The 18,105-nt window shown below is 45.9% G+C and overlaps 1 protein-coding gene and 1 long non-coding RNA gene across 2 annotated transcripts in view; one reads left to right on the top strand and one right to left on the bottom strand.

The window, feature by feature from the left end:
* Positions 1-18,105, top strand: part of LOC307225306 — a 167,030-nt gene that overhangs the window by 48,128 nt on the left and 100,797 nt on the right. The window contains exon 2 of the long non-coding RNA XR_013842851.1: positions 1,046-1,380. This is a non-coding gene — a long non-coding RNA (uncharacterized lncRNA). The remainder of the gene's footprint in view (positions 1-1,045; positions 1,381-18,105) is intronic.
* On the bottom strand, positions 1,307-10,414 carry LOC307224832 (uncharacterized protein; the record flags this gene model as incomplete). The annotated part of the gene is made up of 3 exons (XM_079991958.1): positions 1,307-1,611; positions 3,425-4,290; positions 10,304-10,414. 2 exons carry the CDS (start codon positions 10,412-10,414, stop codon positions 3,754-3,756), a joined length of 648 nt encoding a protein of 215 aa, XP_079848084.1. The 3' UTR covers positions 1,307-1,611; positions 3,425-3,753.

Raw genomic sequence — 18,105 nt, 5'->3', positions numbered from 1 at the left:
GAATGCACTACTAAGGGCAGTGCCAAAGAATGCACCAACTACTGCACATTGCACTCATTTCACAGGCTAGCAAGGTTATGCTTAAGATGCCTCAAGGCAGGCTTAAGCAGTATGTGGACTGAGAACACCCAGAAGTGCAAGCTGGATTTCGAAGGCGCAGAGGTACCAGAGACCAAATTGCAAACATGCACTGGATTATGGAGACTACAGAACATCATTTGACTGTGTTGACCACAGCAAACTATGGCGAGTTCTTAAAGAAACGGGAGTGCCTGATCACCTCATCTGTCTCCTGAGAAATCTCTATGTGGAACAAGGAGGAGGACGGTATATTGTCTTCCTGCTTATTTAACATAAATGCAGAATTCATCATGCGAAAGGCTGGGCTGGATGAATCCTGTAATAAAAAATTTAAGGTCTTTTATCCAAACCAATCCTGCCTCCGCATGATAGATTTCCAAATCTGGCAATGCAAAAACTCCTCTCTCCTTTTTATCTGTTAATAACAGGTGTTTACTTCTCCACTCCATATAAATCTAGATATTTCCCTTTTCCACTCCGTAAAAAAATTCATTCCTCCTAAAATGGGCATTGTTTGGAATAAGAAAATCATTTTGGGGAGGATTCATTACATGAATCTGTGTGCTGGTCGCAGCAGGAGGGGGGGGTCTCTATGGATGCGTCAGCAGCCGGCTTCCTCTGGGTCTCCTAGCCCCCTCCTTTCCTCCCTCTGAGCCTGAACTGCTCTCTGCCCCAGACTCTTCCCGCTCACCAAACCCTGTTTCCTCCTCAGCTTGCAACATCTCCCCTTCCGGTCTGCTCCATTTTCTCCCTCTTTCGGCTCATCCAACCACCAGTCCCCAGGATCTGAGCCTTCTTCCCTTGTGGGTCCCCAGCTGGTGCCTCTCCCCCCCCCCCCACCAGCCAGTTCATGGCAACAACAGCAGCCACAGCACTGTGGTCCTCTGGTGGGAAAACTCCTGAGAAGCATGATTGAAGCAAAACTTCTGGGACCATCTTCCTCAAACCCCAGAATGAGCAGGAGCTCTGGGGTTGCCCCATGGGGTTCATGAGTGAAGGTGCACCCCCAAGAGGCTTTCCTGGTACCTGCAGCCCCTCCTTCCCCCTCTTGAAATTAGGCTTGGGGGTAAATCTCCCATTCAATTTCAGTATTTCAAGTTTTCTTCAGAACGCGCAGGGCAGGAGGCAGCGATGACATTCTGGTGAAGAAGCAGTGCTTGGAGATCATGCGCGGGGGGGGGTGTGTGTGACAGAGTTTGGTGCAAAAACCAAAAGTACTTTCATCTAAAATTATACTCACCATTGGGAGATGTTGCCTTCATTATTTCATTATTATACAGTTTTACATATAAACACGAGGTTCACATATACCTCATGCTTTTCGGAATGATTTCCTGCTTAGTTCATTTCTGTGAAGAAAATAGTGGACTCTGAGAGGAAGACGTACCGCACTCCAAACATCTAAATGGGTTCTTCCATGTGAGAGTCCCTGGATGTTCCTTAAATACTCCATTATAAATAAAACACTTTTTGCAATCATTTAAACTGCTTCTCCTCTTTGAGTTTGTGATGGTTTGAAGGGTTTCAACTCTTAAAGTTCTTTTTTTTTTAAAAAAATATTTATTAAAGTTTTGCATAATAAAACAAATATCACAATCAGAAAAAACAAAAGAAAAAGACAATCAAAAACCACACAATCCAAAAATGAGAAAAAGTACAAATAATCAGGGAAAAAAACAAAAAACAGAGAAAAAATTATTTCTTACTTACTATCTTTATAACTCTCTTTCCTGACTTGCTCACATCTCCCTTTTCTGTGTTCCCCCTTTACACAGTCAAGTTCAGCAATTTCCTACCCTCTTTCCAATCTTATTCACTATTATGCATTTCAACCTATTATGCCTTTGGTTTCCTTTCCTTTTAAAACCATTTATCACATGTTCTTTATAAATTAATCCCTTATATCATTTGTTTAGTCTCGACATAATAATACTCTGGGATAAGGGTCTTATCCCTTTTTTCTCAAAACATTTTTACATATTTCTTTTTACCATGTCACTGATGCCATATTATCTTTATATCCAACATCATTTTAACATTCAAACATTTTACAGTGTTTTTGCAGATATTCTTTGAATTTCTTCCAGTCCTCTTCCACCGACTCTTCTCCCAGGTCTCGGATTCTGCCAGTCATTTCTGCCAATTCCATATAGTCGATCACTTGCATCTGCCATTCTTCCAAAGTGGGCAAATCTTGTGTCTTCCAATACTTTGCGATGAGTATTCTTGCTGCAGTTGTTGCATACATAAAAAGTGTTCTATCTTTCTTTGGCACCAATTGGCCGACAATGCCCAGAAGGAAGGCCTCTGGTTTCTTGGGAATGGTATGCTTAAATACCTTTTTTATTTCATTATATATCATTTCCCAGAAGGTCTTAACCTTTGGGCATGTCCACCAAAGGTGAAAGAATGTTCCCTCAGTTTCTTTACATTTCCAGCATTTATTATCAGGCAGGTGATAAATTTTTGCAAGCTTGACTGGGGTCATGTACCACCTATAGATCATTTTCATTGCATGCCGTAAACTTCATATCAGTGGTCCACAACTTTTCCCAGTCAGCAAACATAATGTTGTGACCAATGTCCTGTGCCCATTTAATCACAGCTGATTTAACTGTTTCATCCTGAGTATTCCATTTTAACAGCAAGTTGTACATTCTCGAAAGTATCTTAGTTTTAGGTTCTAACAATTCTGTTTCTAATTTCGATTTTTCCACTTGGAAGCCTATTTTTTTATCCAAGTTAAAGGCCTCTCTAATTTGATGATAATGTAACCAATCTCGCACTTTATCTTTTAGTTTCTCAAAACTCTGCAATCTCAATGTGTCTCGATCTTGTTCTAGTATCTCCCAATATTTCGGCCACTTGGCCTCCATATTGAGTTTTTTCAGAGCCTTAGCCTCCATAGGTGATAGCCACCTTGGGGTCTTGTTTTCCAATAGGTCTTTATATCTTGTCCAGACATTAAACACAGCTTTCCTGACAATATGGTTTTTGAATGCTCTATTAGCTTTTACCTTGTCATACCACAAATATGCATGCCACCCAAAAGCATTGTTGAACCCTTCCAAGTCCAAAGTGTCAGTGTTCTCAAGAAGCAGCCAATCTTTCAACCAGCAAAATGCTGCTGATTCATAGTACAACTTTATGTCTGGCAGGGCAAACCCCCCTCTTTCTTTAGCATCAGTCAATATTTTAAATTTTATTCTGGGCTTTTTGCCCTGCCAGACAAATTTCGAAATATCTCTTTGCCACCTCTTGAAACAGTCCATCTTGTCCACAATCTGTAAAGTTTGAAACAAAACAGCATTTTTGGCAATACATTCATCTTTATAGCAGCAACTCTGAAAGTTCTTCCTGTCTGTGAGTCTGTTGATTTTGAACTTCCACTAAGAATGAACCTCTATCTACTTTCCTGATATTTATATGGTTTGTATTTTATGTGAGTTTGTTGACATAAATCAAGGGTTCCACTCTGACTGAAGCTCCTTCTACAGTCCATAGCTTTAAATGGTTTATCCCGTGTGAGTCTGTTGATGTTGTCTAAGGTGTCCATTAACCCTAAAGCTCTTTCCACACTCCATACATTTATATGGTTTCTCCCCTGTGTGAGTCCGTTGATGATTTCTAAGGTCTCCACTCTGACTGAAGCTCTTTCCACACTCCACGCATTTAAATGGTTTCATCCCTGTGTGAGACCGTTGATGCTTTTTTAAGGTTTCCATTATCACTAAATCTCTTTCCACAATCGATACATTTATATGGTTTCTCCCCTGTGTGAATCCGTTCATGATTTCTAAGGTTTCCATTATCACTAAAGCTCTTTCCACACTGCATGCATTTAAATGGTTTCTCCCCTGTATGAGTCCGTTGATGATTTCTAAGGTTTCCACTCTGGTTGAAGCTCTTTCCACACTGCATGCATTTAAATGGTTTCTCCCCTGTATGAGTCCGTTGATGTGATCTAAGGCTTCCATTCTGACTGAAAACCTTTCTACACTCCATACATTCATATGATTTCTCCCCTGTGTGAGTCCGTTCATGTGATCTCAGCTTTCCACTATCACTAAAGCTCTTTTCACACTCCATACATTTAAATGGTTTCTCCCCTGTGTGTGTCCGTTGATGTATATAGAGGTGTCCACTATGATTGAAGTTCTTCCCACTCTCCCTGCACGTTTTCTCTCTCTGTGAGTCCCCTGGTGTGTTCTAAGTGTTGCATTGAAAGAGAAGCTCTTTCCGCACTCCATACCTTTAAATGGGTTCTTTCCTTTTTGTGTTCGTTGATGTGAACTATGTGTGCTCATTCAGAGAAGCATATTCCACATTTCACACATTTTAATGGCTATTCCTAATGAAGCAAAAGGTGCCCTGTCCTCTGCAATTCTGTCTTCTCCATCACCTTCTTCAGAGTGGGCAGAAAGGAAATCCTGTTTGGGTTTCAAGAAAGAGAACACAGGGGGGAAAGGGCACATCAACTGCCATTAGCACCTTCTCCTGTTTCAACATCTCCTACATTCTCCCATGTCCTCCCCATGTTCCCAATTTTTAGAAAATGAAAATGGTATGATGTCAAATGGTAGTAATGCATCAGCAACCTTTCATAATCCTCAATCATCTTTAATAACACAGCATGATCTTGGAATACTGTTGTCCTCATCTCTTCCAGGGACTGTGGTCTGGGTCAGTCAGAGAACTAGTGACAAGGCTTGGTGCTTAGAATTAGCTGAATGGGTGCTCAGGGAAGCTCCTGTTCTTGGAGATGGACCTCTGTCTACATGCCTCACATTGCATGGAGAGCGCAGGAGAAGCAGAAGGAAAGCAGCTGGCAAATGGGAATCCCAGACGGAAACACCCACCCCAATGGTTCTTTATACTGATGATGCGCTGCCTGATCCTGTGCTTGTCTTTTGACACAGGACTGTCCTAATCTGGCACTGAAAAGCAGCATATTCAAGGCAAGGAGATACCTGTACTTAATGGTAGGTAGTCTTATTGGTCTGACACAGTTGAAGTAAAAAAGTAAAAAAATAGTCCAGTAGCACCTTAGGGACCAACTAAGTTTGTTCTAGATATAAGCTTTCGTGTGCATGCACACTTCTTCATATAGTGAAGGGTAGTGGGAGATGGTAGTAGGAGTCTAGATGTCATGGGGTGTTGGGGATAAGTAGCTCCTTTGGTGGGGGACATGTCCTGCACCTTCTGGGGTTATTTTCCCACCCTTGGTGCCCACCCTGCACTCAGGTCTCACCTGTGGCTTCCAGAAGCTGTCAGCATGCAACAGGGGTTCAAGCAACGGCTTCAACCGGCTGGCTAACCCAGGTGAGGAAAGCTGATGGGTCTCAAATCCTTGGGGGGCTGGGGAATTCTGCTGGACCTGAAGTCAATCCCTGGTGGATGGAGAGGAGGAGAACAACCGTGAATCCCACAGTCCAGAAGGCAGGAAAGTGAAGGGCAGATGGGGCACGTCCACCTGGAGGCTTGTTATCTAGTCCCAGGGTTACTCTGACACTGAATTATATATAAATTACAGTATTCAAATGCGCCTGCTCCCACTTCATATTCTGATATTACTCTATTCTGCTTGTGTGTTTCTTATATTGAGGCATCTAATCATAGCCTGCATTTTTATTGAGGCTTGATCAGGGCCTGTATTTTAAAATGAGCTTAAAGATCTTCAAATGTTTCATGCCAGGCAGAAGAGCAGCTGCCTAAGAACCTTGGCAAAATGTTTTTCCTCCTAGACAAGGGGGTCCCCTGATTTCTAGCAGAAAACAATTCTCAAAGTCAAAAAGGGAATTACAGGCTGACAGCCAAGGTTACACTGACCCTACATATTACAGAAGATAAAAAAAGAGATAAACATAATTAAGAGTGGGTAAATAGTAAAATAAAACCATGTGCCTCCCATTAAACTTGAGCCATATTTTCCTAAGGTTCAAAGGTCAAGAGCAATGGAAAAGCATCTAGCTGGCAGAAAGGAAGAGAGTATTTTGGGAAGTCTTTTTCTAAAGTTGTTTCTTTCTTAAACTGAGATCCTTTTAAGATTTCTTTTCCTTTTAAAAGGTTATTTATGTTGCCCAGTTCTTCAGAGAGAACTGGGTTTCCCAAACTTGGGTCTCCAGCTGCTTTTGGACTACAGCTCCCATCACCCCTAGCAGGCAAGACCAGTGGTCAGGGATGATGGGAATTGTAGTCATGCCCTCCAGGTGGCTCTGGCAAGTGAGCCCAGCTGCATGTGACAAGAGTGGGGGAATTCCGTCCTGGTGTTACGGAAATTATAATGGTGTGTGTGTTTATCATCTGACATTATTCCCTGTGTTACGGTAAAATCTGGGTGCGAGGCTGCTCTGCCACCCAGTTCATCGGACTAAGTCCGCGGGTCCCTGTGGAGGAAAATGAGCTCAGCTGGAGACAGGAGCAAGCTGCAGAAGATCCAAGTTTATTCCGCAACAGGTTCAAGGCGAGATTGAACAGCGAGAAAGGGGTGGCAAAAAGCCGAGAATTCAATTTAAGTTGTTAACAGATATAAAAGAAAGAGGAGGCTTTGCCCTGCCAGATTTGAAACTCTATTATGAGGCATCATGTCTTTGCTGGTTGAAAGAGTGGATTAAACTAGAAAATAACGAATTGTTGGATTTAGAGGGGTTTGATAATAGATTTGGATGGCATGCGTACTTATGGCACGAGAAAAAGAGAGTCCATAAAGGCTTTGAAAACCACATTGTCAGAGCTGCCCCTAGGTCCCAGCTCACAGAGGACCAACGCCCGATCGTCGTTATGTACAAAAGTCTTTATTGAAGTTCAACTTCCATTCCAAAGCCGCAGCGCGCAGCTCTACGTCTTAAACCCTAGACCGGCGAAGTCCCGTCTGAATCTCCTCCCCTCTGACACCAGTTTAAGATCCTAGCCCTGCTCCACCTTTTCCGTTGTTCTCTCCTCCTCTGGGTCCTCTTGCCCGCCGGTGCTTTCCCCTTTCTGGACTCTTCCGACGCTGAGTCGGCTGACTCCTCCCCCTGTCTCCGGCGGGCTTTAGGACCCGGTTCCCAATCCTCATTCTCTGCTGTCCCGCACTCCTGTACATTTGAACTTGCCTCTCGCGCCAACCCAGTGACCTTCCTCCTGACCGTCACACTGCTTCTGTCACTGCTTCCCTCTTCCGGGATATTGCCCGGATCTGACCTCCCCTCCGTTGTCTGGCTCTCCGATGGAGGCGTGGCCAGCCCTGACTTATCTTCACTCCCTGGTGTGGAATCCTCTGCCCTCGCTACCTGGGACTCTTCCCCCCACTATGCTCTGGTGGAGAAGCTGGTCCTGATTTCCAACTGCTACTCTGGGAGTCCCTGCTGGTCCCTTGCTCCTGGAGTGTCCCCCTTGGGAATCCCCTTGCCCTGGCCACTGGCGCCCCCTTCTGTGAATCTTCCGATTCGCTGGAGAGGCACATGGAATCTCTCGGGCCACTGTCATCTTCTCCTACGCTGCCCTCAGATTCTTCCCCTTCGCTCTCCATCTCCCCTCTTCCCTGTGCTTCTGCTCCTGAACCCCTGACATCCACCCCCCCTCTAAGCCCCCCTTCCCCCTACCCCTCTTCGGATGCGGGTTCCGGGTGCTCCAGTGTTGTGGGGGTGAGTGCGGGATACAGTTCTTCCCCTCTGGTGTGCAGCTGGCCGGCTGGTTCCGGCCAGTCCGGACTGGGCTCGTCGACGTCGATCTCCTCTGCTTCCATCTCTCTGCAGCTGTGCTCAAACCCAGGATCCTCCCCCAACACGTCCATGTCCGTCTCCCCCCCGGTCGCCTCGGGGGATGCTGCCTGCCAAGGCCACTTCAGCAGTTCCCTGCTCCGCCCCACCTCCGGTTGATCGTCCCACCAATAAGAGCGGTCTGTAACAGACCCCGAGGGTGATCCCTCCGGGGAGCGTGTGTCGGGTGCTGGTTCCTCATCTGATGAGAACCCCTGAAACGTGCTGGCTGAAAGTGTGGGTGTGAAAAGATATTCGTCGAAATAATCTGTCGGCATAGGTCTGTGTGGGAAGAGTGCATGGAACTCGTCTTTGAGGTAGTGCTCCTCCACGGCATAGTATGGTACCCACCTGTTGGCGCTGGCCGGGGTACCTTCCCTGGCGAGGAGATATTCAACCCCCTCTTCCCCCCATCTCGAGTCTAAAGTGTGTGAGTGCCTGGAGGCGGTTGGATGGCGGCTAACAGATTGAGGTTGAATCCTGACAAGACAGAAGTACTGTTTTTGGGGGACAGGAGGCGGGCAGGTGTGGAGGATTCCCTGGTCCTGAATGGGGTAACTGTACCCCTGAAGGACCAGGTGCGCAGCCTGGGAGTCATTTTGGACTCACAGCTGTCCATGGAGGCGCAGGTTAACTCTGTGTCCAGGGCAGCTGTCTACCAGCTCCACCTGGTACGCAGGCTAAGACCCTACCTCCCCGCGGACTGTCTCGCCAGAGTGGTGCATGCTCTGGTTATCTCACGCTTGGACTACTGCAACGCGCTCTACGTGGGGCTACCTTTGAAGGTGACCCGGAAACTGCAATTAATCCAGAATGCGGCAGCTAGACTGGTGACTGGGAGTGGCCGCCGGGACCACATAACACCGGTTCTGAGAGATCTGCACTGGCTCCCAGTACGTTTCCGAGCACGATTCAAAGTGTTGGTGCTGACCTTTAAAGCCCTAAACGGCCTCGGTCCTGTATACTTGAAGGAGCATCTCCACCCCCATCGTTCGGCCCGGACACTGAGATCCAGCGCCGAGGGCCTTCTGGCGGTTCCCTCATTGCGAGAAGTGAGGCTACAGGGAACCAGACAGAGGGCCTTCTCGGTAGTGGCGCCCGCCCTGTGGAACGCCCTCCCATCAGATGTCAAAGAGATAAAGAATTACCTGACATTCAGAAGACATCTTAAGGCAGCCCTGTTCAGGGAAGTTTTTAATATGTAATGCTGTACTGTTTTTAACACTGATTGGGAGCCGCCCAGAGTGGCTGGGGAAACTCAGCCAGATGGGCGGGGTATAAATAATAAATTATTATTATTATTATTATTATTATTATTATTATTATTATTATAATAAAATCTCTGTGACCTCGTTGAGTGGCTCTGCTCTCGGTGACCCCCCCTTCGTGGGCGCCTCGCTGAGCGGGCCTGGTGCTGTCCCTGGCGCCTGAAACCTGTGGGGTGCCTTGTAGGGCGTGAGCACTGATCTATGAAAGACCGGATGCATTCTGGAACCCTCCGGGAGTGTCAACCGGAAGGCTACTGGGTTGATCTGTGCCTCGACTTGGTAAGGGCCTAGCTGCTTGTGTCCGAGCTTCTTCTTAGCTAACGATCTGGCCGGCACTGCCTGGGCTGCTAACCAGACCCAGTCCCCCACCCGGATGTCCTCCCCAACTCTCCTGTGCCTGTCTGCCTGCATTTTGTAGGCGTGTTTTGCTAGCTCTAACTGCCGTCGGAGTTGCTCGTGGACCTCCTGTAACTCCGCTGCCAAGGCCTCTGCTCCCTGTGGCTCCCCCTCCCCCACTTTCTCTAATCCCGGGAAGGTTCTCGGATGCCGTCCATTGTTGGCGAAGAAAGGTGTCACCCCCGTGGACACGTGTTTCGTGTTGTTGTAGGCAAACTCGGCTAGAGGTAGGTAGTCCACCCAGGTCGAGGGCTGCTGATTCGCGTAGCATCTCAGGTACTGCTGCATGATGGCGTTGACCCTCTCCGCTTGTCCGTTGGTCTGCGGGTGTCTTGCCGACGCTAGGTTGACCTTGACATTTAGGATGCCCATCAGCTTCTGCCAGAAGCTCGAGATGAACTGGCGCCCCCGGTCGGACAGGATAGACCGCGGTAGTCCGTGCACCTTGAACACGTGGTCTATGAACAGCTTGGCGGTCTGCTCCGCTGTGGCCACCTTCGCGCAAGGAATGAAGTGGGCCATCTTGGTGAACAAGTCTACTACCATGAGCATTGCTGTTTTGCCCCTCGAGCTGGGCAGATCAGTGACAAAGTCCAGTGCCACCCTCTCCCACGGTTCGAGCGGGGTCTGTAGCGGTTCCAACAGTCCCGCCGGCGGTCTGTGCACTGGCTTGGCCCTTTGGCAAGTGTCGCACCTAGTGACGTAATCCGCGACTTCTCCCCGCATCTTGGGCCACCAAAAGTCTCTGGCTACTAATTCCACCGTCTTGTCCGCGCCGAAATGTCCGGCGCTGGGTGCGTCGTGCAACTGTTGTAGTACTCTCGTGCGGAGGTCGTCTCCCGGTACGTAGATGGCCCCTTTGCGGACGAGTAGGCCGTTGCGTATCTGGAACTCGTCGTCCTTCGCCATGCCGCTTCGCACTTCCTCCATCTTGGATCGTGCGAAGGAATCTGTTTGCAGCGCGCGACGTACCGCTTCCAGGTCCACAGTGGCTGAAGCGCATGTCCACGCTCTAGGTGCGAAAATGTGTTTGGCCGCCACCGGTGCCGCTTCCTCGAGATACTGCGGCTTCCTGGATAGCGCATCAGCCATGATGTTGTTGTCTCCCGGGATATACTCTATCCTGAAGTCGAAATCCGCAAAGAACTCCGCCCAGCGGATGTGTCTCTGGTTCAGGAACCGCGCCGTGCGCCAGTACTCCAGGTTCTTATGGTCCGTGCGAACCTGCACTGTGTGTTTGGCTCCGATGAGGAAGTGCCGCCACGCCTTGAAGGCTGCATGGATGGCTAGCAACTCCCTGTCCCAGATGGTGTAGTTCTGCTCCGACTTGCTGAGTTTCCTGGAGTAGAAAGCACACGGCCTCCAGCCCCCTTGCGGATCTTGCTGCAACAGGACCGCCCCCACGGCTCTGTCTGAGGTATCTGTTTCAACCCTCATGGGTTTGCTGGGGTTCACATGTAGCAGCTGTTCTTCGGACGCGAAGAGACGCTTGAGTTTTTGAAAGGACTGCTCCGCCTGCTCTGTCCAGATAAACTTCTTCTTCTTGGAGCTGAGGGTGTCCGTGATGGCCGCCGTCTGCATAGCGAACCCCTTGATAAACTTGCGATAAAAGTTGGCAAAGCCGACAAACTTCTGGACCTCCTTCCGATTGCGCGGGCTCTTCCAGTCCAACACTGAGCGGACCTTGGCGCTGTCCATGGCCAGTCCCTTGTCGGACAGTTTGTAGCCCAGGAAATCCACCTCCGTCATGTCGAACTGGCACTTCTCCAGCTTGGCGTAAAGCCTGTGCTCCCGCAGTCTCTGCAGAACCTCCTTGACGTCCCTCTCGTGAGCCTCCTGCGATTCCGAGAAGATCAGGATGTCGTCCAGAAAGCAGACGCACTTCTTGTAGAGGAGTCCCGCTAACACATGATGCATGAAGGCTTGGAAGCAGTGGGAGCCATTTTGTAAACCAAATGGCATAACTCTATATTCGTAGGTGCCTAGGGGGCGTGAACATGGCCGTCTTCCACTCATCGCCCTCCCGCATGCGTATAAGATTGTACGCCCCTCGTAGATCCAGCTTGGTGAAGATGCGTCCCTTCCTCACCGTTGCGAGCAGGTCGTCGATTTTGGGCATGGGGAATGCCGTGGGCTTCGTCCTCGAATTTATGACCCTATAATCAACTACAAGCCTCTTTTGGGGCGTGTCTTTTTTCTTCACGAAGAACACAGGACTGCCCCCCACTGCTTTGGATTCTTGGATGAATCCCCGCTTCAAGTTGTGATCTATGAACTCCCTGAGCTCTTGCAGTTCGTCTTCAGACATGGAATACAGTTTTCCAGTCGGCAGCGTCGCCCCCGGCAGGAGGTCAATTTTGCAATCGTACGGTCTGTGGGGGGGCAGCTTGTCGCTTCCTTCTCGCAGAAGACCTCCAAAAACCCTTTGGACTTGTCGGGTACCGCTTGCAGCATGCCCAAGTGTAGCTGCGACCCATCCTCTTGCCCCTCATCTTCCTGGCTAGTCAGGATGCAGTGTTCTGCGCAGTAGGATGAGCAAAAGGTCAATTGACGCTGGTACCATGCTAATGCCGGGCTGTGCCTGTGCAGCCAACTCATGCCCAATACTATGGGTGTGTCTGACAGGTGAGTGACGTTGAAGCTGATGACTTCGCGGTGATTTCCAATCTGCATCACCATTGGCGGCATTTGCTGTACCACCTGTCCTCCCAGAAGCTCTCTGCCATCAACCGTGACAACGTGCAGGGGCATCGTGGCTGGTAGGAGTGCTATGCGATGTTGCTTGATGAAGTCCACTCCTACAAAGTCTGCATTACTACCAGAATCAATAGTAATAGGAACTTCCATGGTTAGTCCATTGGGTAGCTGGAGCGATGCAGTGAGTTGCACCACTGGTTTGGGTGGGAGGGGGTCTGTGGGCCGTAAGATCCCTGGGGACTGCTTCACTGACTCGTCTGACTGGGCCCCAGTGCCTCTGTCTCCAGCCAGACTCCGTCGTTTCCCTGCAGTGGTTCCCCCTGCTGCACTGCTTCCTTTGCTGTTGCTGAGACTGCAGTGTGCTTGTGGATCCTCTGGGGACACTCTTTCGCCATATGCTGAGCACTGTCGCAGATGTAACACTTCCTGTTCCCTCTAGGAGCCTTTGCTTTGACTGCTCCCGGTGTTGGGGCTCTGGTGGCTGTCTGAGCCCTGGCACCACCTATCTCCATCGGCTCCTCTCCCCCTCCCAGTGGAGGCGTGGACTGGGCACGCACTGTCTCTCTGGGAAAGAAAGGAGGTGATCTAGCTGGCGTGCGTCCCCAACGCCCTTCATCCTTGCTCCAAGGACGTTCTTCCAGCCTCACTCCGATCGCCAGCGCTCTCTGGACGACTTCCTCAGTGCTCTGGGGTCTCTCCCCCCTCGCAATTTCATCTTTCACAGCCCCATTCAGCCCCTCCCAGAACAGGTCCCTGACGGCGGCTGAGTTCTTTTCCCATCCCAGCGCATTGACCAATGCAAAAAAGAAAGATAAAGAAAGTGGAAATCTGCCCAAAGACATGCTCCGACCATAATGCGGTAAAGATGGAAATGAAAATAACAACAGCTGGCTCCTTCAGATGGAGAATGAATGACACCTTATTTAGAGATCCAGAGGTTTACCAAAAGGCCCAAAAGACTTTGAAGGACTACTTTGAGATAAATCTGAGGACAGAAGTGGAGAAACGAGTGATCTGGGACGCAAGCAAGGCCGTGATGAGGGGTTTCCTGATACAGCAGAATTCCTTGAAAAGGAGGCAACAGCAGGAGAAGAAAGATAAAATTTTGGAAAAGATTAAAGACAGTGAAAAGAAATTGAGATCTAACCCAAAGTCACATGAGATTTTGAGAGAAATTAAACTGTATCAGAAGCAATATATGGAATTGATGAATCAGGAGATTGAATGGAAAATTAAACGAATGAGACAAAAGACATTCGAATCGGCAGATAAATGTGGGAAACTCCTATCATGGCAATTGAAGAAGAGACAGAAATTGAACACAGTCACAAGTTTGGAGGTAGATGGAAAGAACATTTCTAAACCAAATGAGATCAGCAATTGCTTTCAGAGTTATTTCAGAAGACTTTATGCACAAGGGCCGGAAAACGAAAGAGAAATGGAAGAATTTCTCAAGAAACATGGATTACAAAAAATTTCGCAACAAAGTATGTTGCTTTTAAACGAGAAAATAACTGAACAAGAAATTGAGGGTGCCATTCAAAATATGCAATTGGGGAAATCTCCAGGGTCAGATGGATTAACCTCCAGATACTACAAAGCTTTGAAAGACTGGATAATACAGCCGCTTAAGGAGGTTTGCAACGAGATACTAGAGGGGAAAAGGGCACCTGAGACGTGGAAAGAAGCCTTCATCACACTTATACCAAAGACTGAGGTTGATAAAAAACAGATCAAGAACTACCGCCCTATATCATTACTTAATGTGGATTATAAAATTTTTGCAGACATTTTGGCAAAAAGATTAAAGAAGGTGTTGGTGGAGGAGATCCATAAAGATCAGGCAGGCTTTCTCCCGGGTAGGCATATATCTACCAATGTAAGGAATATAATTGACATTATAGAAATGTTGACAGTGAACATTAATACAAAAGCAGTTTTAATTTTTGTGGACGCGGAGAAAGCCTTTGACAATATATCTTGGAAATTTATGAAAAAGAATCTCCATGGGATGGGGGTAGGCCAAAGGTTTGAAAATGGTATAAGTGCAATCTATTCTGAGCAAAAGGCAAAGTTAATTGTAAATAATGTGGTCATGGATGAATTACCCATAGAAAAAGGGACACGTCAGGGGTGCCCAATATCCCCATTACTTTTTATATCGGTCCTGGAGGTCTTGTTAAACATGATTAGGGGGGACCAGCTGGTAAAAGGGATTCAGGTTGGAGCCAGACATTACAAATTGAAGGCCTTTGCAGACGACTTAGTATTGACCTTGCAAGAGCCAGACACTAGTACCAAAAGAGCTTTAGAATTAATTCAAGTATTCGGCCAGGTCGCAGGATTTAAGTTGAATAAACAAAAAACCAAGGTACTGGAAAAAAATTTAACAAATGTTGAAAGAGAGAGATTCCAAGAGGAAACTGGGTTAGTGGTGGCAAAGAGTGTAAAATACCTGGGGATTAATATGACATCTAAGAATATTAACTTATTTAAGGATAACTATGATAAGTGCTGGACTGAGATAAAGAAAGATTTAGAAATATGGTCAAACCTGAAGCTTTCCTTGTTAGGTTGAATTGCAGTAATCAAAATGAATGTATTGCCTAGAATGTTATTTTTGTTTCAGACACTACAAATTGTGGATAAACTGGACTGTTTCAAGAAGTGGCAGAAAGATATATCTAAATTTGTCTGGCAGGGCAAAAAGCCCAGAATTAAGTTTAAGATACTTACCGATTCTAAAGAAAGAGGGGGGTTTGCCCTGCCGGACTTGAGACTGTACTATGAATCGGCAGCTTTCTGCTGGTTAAAAGATTGGCTACTTCTTGAGAATGCAGATATTTTAGATTTGGAAGGATTTGATAATAACTTTGGTTGGCATGCATATATCTGGTACGACAAGGTTAAAGTGTATAAGGGTTTTAAAAATCACATTGTCAGGAAAGCGCTATATAATGTTTGGATACGGTACAAAGATTTATTGGAAAATAAAACTCCCAGGTGGCTTTCACCTATGGAGGCCAAGGAGGTAAAGAAACTTAATATGAGAACTAATTGGCCGAAATATTCTGAAATTTTAGAACAAGAAGGTGGTGAATTTAAATTACAAAGTTATGAGAAAATAAAGTCCAAGGTACGAGATTGGCTCCATTATTTTCAAATAATGGAGGCTTACAAACAAGACAGGAAAATTGGTTTCCAGGTGGAGAAATCGAAACTAGAAACAGAACTGCTAGAACCCAATACTAAGAATTTATCAAGAATGTATAACTTGCTGTTGAAGTGGAATACAATAGATGAGACAGTGAAGTCAGCTATGGTCAAATGGGCACAGGACATAGGTCATGACATTATGTTTGCTGACTGGGAGCAGTTATGGACCACAGGCATTAAATTCACGGCATGTAATGCCTTACGAGAAAATATTATGAAAATGATTTACAGGTGGTACATGACCCCAGTCAAGCTTGCGAAGATTTATCATTTGCCCAGTAATAAATGTTGGAAATGTAAAGAGACTGAAGGTACCTTTTTCCACCTTTGGTGGACCTGCCCAAAGATTAAGGCCTTCTGGGAAATGATTTATAATGAAATTAAGAAAGTGCTTAAGTGCACCTTTAACAAGAAACCAGAGGCATTTCTCTTGGGTATGGTCGGCCAGTTGGTGCCGAAGAAGGATAAGAATTTCTTTTTGTACGCTACTACGGCAGCAAGGATTCTTTTAGCAAAGTATTGGAAGAGACAAGAGCTACCCACGCTGGAGGAATGGCAGGCGAAAGTGATTGACTTTATGGGACTGGCAGAAATGACCGGCAGAATCCGCGACCAAGAGAAAGAGACTGTGGAAGAAGATTGGAAGAAATTTAAGATGTATCTTAAGAATTATTATAAAATTGAGGTGCTAAAATGCTGAGGGAAAAGAAGACGTAGAATTGCAGCGGAAAATGGTGTTTAATTTTAGGGTGGAATCGAAAAAGAGTATGAATTTATATTTAATTGGCTAAGAAGGGTTGCTGAATAATGGTTCTAAATTAAGGATGCAAAAAGGGAAAGTTATGGGGAAGTCCGGGAAAAGAGGGTTATGGAAATAAGGTTAAGAAAATATGAGTTTTTTGTGTTTGTTTTTACGTTGTTTTTGTTTATGTTAAAAAATTGGAAATCAATAAAAATCTTTATTAAAAAAAAAAAAAAAAGCCCAGAATTAAGTTTAAGATACTTACCGATTCTAAAGAAAGAGGGGTGTTTGCCCTGCCGGACTTGAGACTGTACTATGAATCGGCAGCTTTCTGCTGCTTAAAAGATTGGCTACTTCTTGAGAACGCAGATATTTTAGATTTGGAAGGATTTGATAATAACTTTGGTTGGCATGCATATATCTGGTACGACAAGGTTAAAGTGTATAAGGGTTTTAAAAATCACATTGTCAGGAAAGCACTATATAATGTTTGGATACGGTACAAAGATTTATTGGAAAATAAAACTCCCAGGTGGCTTTCACCTATGGAGGCCAAGGAGGTAAAGAAACTTAATATGAGAACTAATTGGCCGAAATATTCTGAAATTTTAGAACAAGAAGGTGGTGAATTTAAATTACAAAGTTATGAGAAAATAAAGTCCAAGGTACGAGATTGGCTCCATTATTTTCAAATAATGGAGGCTTACAAACAAGACAGGAAAATTGGTTTCCAGGTGGAGAAATCGAAACTAGAAACAGAACTGCTAGAACCCAATACTAAGAATTTATCAAGAATGTATAACTTGCTGTTGAAATGGAATACAATAGATGAGACAGTGAAGTCAGCTATGGTCAAATGGGCACAGGACATAGGTCATGACATTATGTTTGCTGACTGGGAGCAGTTATGGACCACAGGCATTAAATTCACGGCATGTAATGCCTTACGAGAAAATATTATGAAAATGATTTACAGGTGGTACATGACCCCAGTCAAGCTTGCGAAGATTTATCATTTGCCCAGTAATAAATGTTGGAAATGTAAAGAGACTGAAGGTACCCTTTTCCACCTTTGGTGGACCTGCCCAAAGATTAAGGCCTTCTGGGAAATGATTTATAATGAAATTAAGAAAGTGCTTAAGTGCACCTTTAACAAGAAACCAGAGGCATTTCTCTTGGGTATGGTCGGCCAGCTGGTGCCGAAGAAGGATAAGAATTTCTTTTTGTACGCTACTACGGCAGCAAGGATTCTCCTAGCAAAGTATTGGAAGACACAAGAGTTACCCACGCTGGAGGAATGGCAGGCGAAAGTGATCGACTTTATGGGACTGGCAGAAATGACCGGCAGAATCCGCGACCAAGAGAAAGAGAGTGTGGAAGAAGATTGGAAGAAGTTTAAAATATATCTTAAGAGTTACTATAAAATTGAGGAGTGCTAAAATGCAGAGGGAGAGGAAGACGTAGAATTGCAGCGATAAATTGTGTTAAGTTTAGGGTGAAATTGAAAAGGAGAATGAATTTATATTTAATTGGCTAAGAAGGGTTGCTGAACAATTGTTTAAAATAAAGGATGCAAAAAGGGGAAGGTATGGGGAAGTCCGGGAAAAGAGGCTTATGGAAATGAGGTAAAGAAAGTATGACTTTTTATGTTTGTTTTTATGTTATTTTTGTGTTTGTTAAAAATTTGGAAATTAATAAAAATTTTATTTCATTGACCAATGCAAAAAAGCGGGAGTGATATTGCCGTACAGTGGCTTTGCCTTGTTTCAGACCACGGATCTCCCTTCTGGCCACATCCACATCCACAGCCGATAGAGAACAAGCATCCATCGCTTTAATAAAGGCATCCGAATTTTGGAGGGCTGGGTCATTATCGCGCCACAGATTGCGCAGCCATGCCTTTGCTTCCCCATGGAGATGAGTTAGTATGAAGCCCACTTTCTCCTGCTTATCTCTAAAGTCCTTT

This window comes from Podarcis cretensis (genome assembly GCF_951804945.1).
Source record: "Podarcis cretensis genome assembly, chromosome: 10".
NCBI classification, from domain to species: Eukaryota; Metazoa; Chordata; class Lepidosauria; order Squamata; family Lacertidae; genus Podarcis; species Podarcis cretensis.
Note: the sequence above shows the minus strand (reverse complement) of the source record. Positions and strands in the feature narration are given on the sequence as shown.